This window comes from Gastrolobium bilobum, unplaced genomic scaffold, assembly GCF_033153095.1.
Source record: "Gastrolobium bilobum isolate Gb01-03AN ecotype WA unplaced genomic scaffold, APGP_CSIRO_Gbil_v1 utg12463, whole genome shotgun sequence".
In the NCBI taxonomy this organism is placed as follows: domain Eukaryota; kingdom Viridiplantae; phylum Streptophyta; class Magnoliopsida; order Fabales; family Fabaceae; genus Gastrolobium; species Gastrolobium bilobum.
In genome coordinates, this window is record NW_026898920.1 from 593,443 (window position 1) to 600,379 (window position 6,937).

General features: G+C 37.7%; 1 protein-coding gene across 2 annotated transcripts; it reads left to right on the forward strand.

The window, feature by feature from the left end:
- On the forward strand, positions 1-6,204 carry LOC133285543 (large ribosomal subunit protein uL10-like). 2 transcript variants are annotated; one of them, XM_061482781.1, is made up of 6 exons: positions 1-249; positions 349-417; positions 794-862; positions 1,480-1,578; positions 1,660-2,047; positions 6,021-6,204. In XM_061482781.1, exons 1-6 carry the CDS (start codon positions 160-162, stop codon positions 6,170-6,172), a joined length of 867 nt encoding a protein of 288 aa, XP_061338765.1. In that variant the 5' UTR covers positions 1-159; the 3' UTR covers positions 6,173-6,204. The 2 variants fall into 2 exon arrangements, with proteins under 2 accessions (XP_061338765.1, XP_061338764.1); XM_061482780.1 differs by having other exon boundaries at positions 1-417.
- Positions 6,205-6,937: the final 733 nt, after the last annotated feature.

Genomic DNA, 6,937 nt, shown 5'->3' on the forward strand with positions numbered 1-6,937 from the left:
TTTCTCCGGTGCGAATTTGATTTCTTTCCCTTCATTCACCTTTCAGAAAGAGGTTAAAGAGACGGCACCGTTTGCTGTCCGCCTTGACTGAGCCACTGGTTCGTCTTGGCCCTCGATTTTGCTCTCTGAATTTTGTAGACTCAGACTCAGACATCATCAATGGCGGTCAAACCTACCAAGGCCGAGAAGAAGGTCACGTACGATGCGAAGCTGTGCAAGCTCTTGGACGAGTATTCTCAGATCCTTGTGGTGAACGCCGACAACGTCGGATCCAACCAGCTGCAGGACATCCGCAAGGGCCTCCGTGGCGACACGGTGGTGCTCATGGGAAAGAACACCATGATGAAGCGCTCCGTTAGGATTCATGCTGAGAACTCAGGCAACAATGCCTATCTCAACCTTATCCCTCTTCTTGTCGTGGGTTCTCTCTCCTCTCTTACCTCAATTTAAAAGCTTTCACCATTTTATTGATTTATGTCTCTTGAATGAATAATGGGTAGTCAGTCATGCGAGGTAAAGCTTCGGTCTTTTGTTATGCTTCGCTGCCTTTTTAAAAGAAAAATGAATTAACGCCTTAATTAATTGACTTAGATCAGCTCCTCTCTTTTTTTTCTCCAGCTTTATAGATAGTTTTAACAAAAAAAACTATCAGCACCAACAGCACTTTCAACACAGGCTAATTATGGTCGATGGTTAATTAACTCAATAATAAACAAGAGAAAATTTAAAAATAAAATAAATATTTTTTTTTTTCAAGGTGGTGTCTAATGTTTTTTTTTTTTTTTTGAACCAGGGCAATGTGGGGTTGATTTTCACAAAAGGTGACTTGAAGGAGATTAGCGAAGACCTTGCTAAGTACAAGGTGAAATCACCTTTCCACATTTTTTTTTAATATTCGTACTGTTTTTTTCTGGAAACCATATATAATGCTAATGTTGCTATGTAACTCTTCTGTCTGCTGCCTTTAGTTGTGGTACTTGAATTTTGTCCATGACTGGCAAGTAGCCAGTATTATCTTAATTCTCTTAAGCATGGACAGTTGATTATTGCTATTATTATTTTAAGCTCGGATTTACCTTTTATATGATTGCAAGGTGCTGTCCATAGATTCAATTCCTGTATGTTTTGTTTATACGTTATGACTTGCTACAGAAATATTGTTAGTCCTTGTCATTTTCGTGTCTTCATGGTTGTGGATGTTGTTCAGTACTTCTGGTGGGCTTTTGGCACTACATTAGTTAATTATACTTTACTATTATGCAATAATTTGCTTTTACCCCCAAATGAGATGTTTTGGTTAGAGTATTTTGTTTTTGCGGGCTGAATTTGATATTATCATTGATTGTAAATATCCTCCTTCTGCATTCTGTTTAAAATTTTCTGTTTATTGCTTGAAAAATTCAGTACTGAGCTGGCACGTGCTCACTTTTCTTGTTATTTAAATGTTCATCGAGTAATTATTGTCTTTAATCTGAACAGGTTGGAGCTCCTGCTCGCGTTGGTTTGGTTGCTCCAATTGATGTTGTTGTTCCTCCTGGCAACACTGGGCTCGATCCCTCTCAGACCTCTTTCTTCCAGGTTTGTAATATTATTCTTGTACAATTTGGATTTTCTTCTTGTGGATGTCATTCATGTTTATACTTATTCTCTACACTTCAGGTGCTCAACATTCCAACCAAGATTAACAAGGGTACTGTGGAAATCATTTGCCCTGTGGAACTCATCAAGAAGGGAGACAAGGTCGGCTCTTCTGAAGCTGCATTGCTTGCCAAGCTAGGCATAAGGCCCTTCTCATATGGTCTTGTGGTGCTTTCGGTTTATGATAATGGTTCAGTGTTTAGCCCTGAGGTTCTTGATCTTAGTGAGGATGACCTCGTTGAAAAGTTTGGTATTGGTGTCTCAATGGTTACTTCACTTTCGTTGGCGATCTCGTACGCCACACTTGCAGCTGCACCGCATATGTTTGTCAATGCATATAAGAACGTTCTTGGTGTAGCAGTTGAGACAGAATATTCTTTCCCTCGGGCAGACAAGGTTAAGGAGCTCTGAAGGTGTTGGATTTAACATTTTGATTTGGTTAAGTTGGCCCTATCTAAAGTTTAAATTATTTTTGGTTAGAGATTTGGGTAAGTTGTATTGGGTTATGTGTTTAATTTTCATTTGTATAAAAAAAGTATCTTTAGTAAAATTTAAAAATATTTAATAAAATTATAATTCTTCTTGGTATTGCCTGCCCAGATGCTTTGTATTCAATTCATTTATTCATCAATAAATTTAAAAAAATAAAAAAATAATGATTATATCTACGGAGCATTGATATACTAATAAATTCAACTACCCACTCTATAATCCAAATTCCAAACCTAGTCAAAGTCAATTCAGTGTACATCTAACTAAAACATCCCAATTTTTCAATTAACTTTCGGTCGGTCGCTGGCACGGGGCCAGCAATTATGTCACGTAGCCACCTGTTGTCTTGTGAAGGATATGTGAAGCTTTCAAGTTTCAACAATGATTTATTGTAAAGTTTATGAAAGTATTTTTTTTCTTCTTGTTTTTGGGTTTTAAGAACAAAACAAGTACCTTCTCAGGATTATGTAAGATGATAACTTTTATATGTTCTTGCATTTCCCCCCTCTTGTCTGTTGCTTGATAGAAAGGTACAAAAAAAAGGTGTTATTTGAACATTTTACATTTGCTTCAACTACTATCTCATTACTATTTGTCTCTTGAACCCCGTGAAGTTGGTGAAGCAGACAAGGCGAAGTACTAAAGTTCATTTGAAAAAGAAATGCACAAGCATTGAAAACCAATGAAGCTAGAAGAAATCAATTGGTCAGTGGGGAGAGAAAAAATGTCCACCTCAACTACCAAAGGCTAAACTAAACTAGTAAATGAAACGAATGGGCCATTTCTTCATGTAAGATAACGATACAATTTCTTGTCAATGTTGTCCCTCACCAAGAAATCCCTCTCAGTGAGAGACTCAATCCGTTTCTTAATCTCTGCTGGGTTAGCAAGGAATCGTGGCTGCAACTGTTTTATGACCTCTGCTATAATATTGTTATGATCAAACTGCCTCCTTGACTTCATCATTCTCACTATTGCAGCTTCAGTCTGGGGTTTCCTGTCCTCTTCCATTTTCTGCCGAGTATCTAATTTCTCAGGTTTAGACTCCTTTTGTGCAATCATTGTCCCTATCTTCATTTGTTAGAAATCATGCTTTAGAAATTGTAATATTTTTAATTATTTAGGAGTCAGTTTTTATTTCTGTTTTAATGAGTTGTTAAGTAGTGAGCAGTTACTTTTCTGCTTTAATGGGTAGTAATGAAGTGAGCAATTTTCTTTTCTATTGATGGGAAGTTATGTAGTCGTGAGCAGTTTCTTTTTATTATTTTTCTTTATAAGTTGTATTGTTATGCATCAATAAACTAGTACTTCAGTTCTCAATTATATTTTTCATCTCCAAAACCAACAATTGGTATCAGAGCCCTTTTCTTACGGGACCACCTGTAGAATGGATTTTGAAACAAGTTTTTCCCAAGCAGCTCTTCCAGTTTTCAATGGGGAAAACTATGATCTTTGGGCCGTCAAAATGAAGGCTTACCTAGAGGCTTTGGATCTTTGGGAAGCTGTAGAAGAGGATTATGAAGTCCTTCCTCTGCCGGACAATCCCACCATGGCTCAGATCAAGAAGCATAAGGAGAAAAAAAACCGAAAAGCAAAGGCAAAATCATGCCTTTTTGCTGGTATCTCAACAACCATCTTTACTAGGGTCATGACTCTCAAATCGGCAAAAACAATTTGGGACTATCTAAAGGCAGAATATGCTGGAGATGAAAGAATTCGAAGCATGCAGGTGCTTAACTTAATGAGGGAATTTGAGATTCAAAGGATGAAAGAGTCTGAAACAATCAAGGAATACTCAGACACATTATTGGGCATTGCCAACAAGATAAAGTCACTGGGCAGTAATTTTGCAGATTCCAGAATTGTTGAGAAAATTCTGGTAACAGTGCCAGAGAGGTACGAAGCATCTATTGCTTCGTTGGAGAACACAAAAGATCTGTCTAAAATTACTTTTGCAGAAGTGCTACATGCTCTCCAAGCCCAAGAGCAGCGAAGATATGCTCTCCAAGCCCAAGAGCAGCGAAGATTGATGAGGGAAGATCATGCTGTTGAAGGTGCTCTTCTAGCCAAGAGCCAACAAACTAATTACAACAAAGGAAAGGGTGAAAAGAAAAGTTACCCACCTTGTCAGCATTGTGGCAAAATGGGTCACCCTCCATTCAGATGTTGGCAGAGACCTGATGCTAAATGCATCAAGTGCAATCAAATGGGGCATGAAGTAGTCATATGCAAGAGTAAAAATCAACACCAAGAGAAAGAAGCTAAGGTTGCTAATCAAAAGGAGGAGGAGGAGGATCAACTCTTTGTGGCAACGTGTTTTGCAAGAAGCGAAGAGAGTGAGTTGGCTGATTGACAGTGGCTGCACAAATCATATGACCAATGACAGGGAGCTTTTCAAAAATTTAAAGCCAACCAATATCACCAAAGTCAGAATAGGCAATGGTGATTATATTTCAGTCAAAGGAAAGGGGACTGTTGCAACAACAAGTTGCTCAGGTACAAAGTTTTGTTGAGTGTTGGCCAATTGATTGAAAAAGGATTCAAAGTGCTTTTCGAAAATAGAGTTTGTCTCATTCACGATGAGAATGGAAAAGAAATCATCAAAGCAAAAATGAGAGGCAAGAGTTTCTCATTTGAACCAATCAAGGAGGAGCAAGCTGCTATTTCCACAGAGTAGAATGTGACTGAGACTTGGCACAAGAGACTAGGCCATTGTCACCTCTCAAATATGTTGTTGATGAAGAAGAGGAGCTGTCAAATGATTTACCAACCTTTGCAAATTGTAATGCCTTTCAATTTGGCAAACAAAACAGAAATCCATTTCCTAAGTCAAGTTGGAGAGCCTCCAATAAGCTGCAGTTGATCCACTCAGATGTTTATTTTCATGAAGATAAGAAGTGGAACTGGACACAAGCACAAGAGGCATGCATGAGTAAGCAGAAATCAAGTCCTCTCATCCAAATAAGCAAAGAGCAATGAGTGGAACATTGGAAAGAAGAGTTAGAAGATGACCCACCAGACCCACCAATTCATGGAACAAGGTTGCTGTCCAATATTTATCACCAATTCGTGGAACAAGGTTGCTGTCCAATATTTATCAAAAATGAAATGTAGCCATTTGTGCACCTGCAAGCAAATTTGAAAAAGAAGATTGGTGTTTGCAGCTCCAAAAGCAAGGAGGAGTGTTAGAAATCATGCTTTAGAAACTGCAATATTTTTAATTATTTAGGAGTCAGTTTTTATTTCTGTTTTAATGAGTTGTTAAGTAGTGAGCAGTTACTTTTCTGCTTTAATGGGTAGTTATGAAGTGAGCAGTTTTCTTTTCTATTAATGAGAAGTTATATAGTCGTGAGCAGTTTCTTTTATTATTTTTCTTTATAAGTTGTATTGTTATGCATCAATAAACTAGTACTTCATTTCTCAATTATATTTTTCATCTCCAAAACCAACATCATTTTATAGAACTTGCTGGTGAACTTGTCATTGACAGAGAATGAATCATCCTCCCAATGTCTTTACTCATAGGCTCTTTCCTGATTACATCTTTGCCCTTCACAACATTGCAAGCACCTCTTCAAATCCAAAGCAGAAATTTCAGTTGCTTGCTCAATCTCCTTGTAGCTTAGTTGATCAGCATTGTTAAACAACATTAGGACACACATCTGATAGGTGGAGGCATTTAACTCATGCTTTTTTATAACGCTCGGTCGCTTGCAAGATTAATGACTTTTCAACTTGCTTTGTCCTCACTCATACACTTTTCATAAAAAACTTCCCAGGAGGTCATTTGAAGAGGTGTGGGAAATTGGATTTAACATTTTGATGATCTCACACTAAAATTTTTTATTGATCCATTATTTCTATCTTTCTTATATACGAATTATTTTAAATGCAGGACCCAAGTAAATTTGCTGTAGCTGCTTTTGCCGCAACTGCTGCAAATTCTGGTGCTTCCCAAGCTGCTGCTGCCGAGGAAGAGGAAAAGAAAGAAGAGCCAGTCGAAGAATCCGACAATGACATGGGTTTCAGTTTGTTTGACTAATTTTATGTCTGGTTGTCTTGGAGTTTGGTTTAAGTGTAATTTGATTTTGATTTGTTAGATTTGATGACCTCATTCTTGGTGTTATTTTAAGTTTGCTGTTCTTTTCATATTGCATTCTAAAATCATGTAACCAAAAAAAAAAATTATTGGGAAGGTAGGAAAGCATTCAAAATACTAAAGAGTTTTCATATTTGCTCTCCATATTCTTGGAACAAAGAAGTCCCACATCTGATAGTAATCAAACTAGTGTTGCTAATGTTGTTAAGATTATGCCACGTGGACTGGCAAAACAGAATTAGGTTCTTGTTAGACTTTCCCGCGCTTTTATCTTACTTCTTTCTGATGTAAAACAGCACTTGTATAAATACTTGGAAGAGAAATGAAAACAATAGATTGGTTTTTTTTCCCAAAATGAATGTTAGTTTCATCAAGTTTGAGATGGTATCAGAGCTCTAAATTGGGGCTCTGGTATCGCAGTGAGAGAAACGCGTGATTTTTCGTTTTGTTGTCTTCTATAATGGCAGAAGGTGAATCCACCGATGCTTCCGCTACAGTGACACAACCACCACCGGTGCCTCCACATCATGTGGTGCTTCCGGCGGTGCCTGATTTCTATACAAATCCTTCTCATCCGTTTTTTTTACATCCAAATGAATCACCATCCACAATCTTAGTTCCTCAGTTACTCAATGGAAACAATTATCATACGTGGTTTAGAGCCATGACAGTTGTGCTCATTTCGAAGAACAAGATAGGCTTTATTGA

Bases quoted from the DNA above. Each gene is read 5' to 3' on its own strand.
- LOC133285543 (XM_061482780.1), top strand. From the start codon at position 160: ATGGCGGTCAAACCTACCAAGGCCGAGAAGAAGGTCACGTACGATGCG. The intron at 418-793 runs GTGGGTTCTCTC...TTTTTGAACCAG, and splicing joins ACCTTATCCCTCTTCTTGTC to GGCAATGTGGGGTTGATTTT. The intron at 863-1,479 runs GTGAAATCACCT...TAATCTGAACAG, and splicing joins AAGACCTTGCTAAGTACAAG to GTTGGAGCTCCTGCTCGCGT.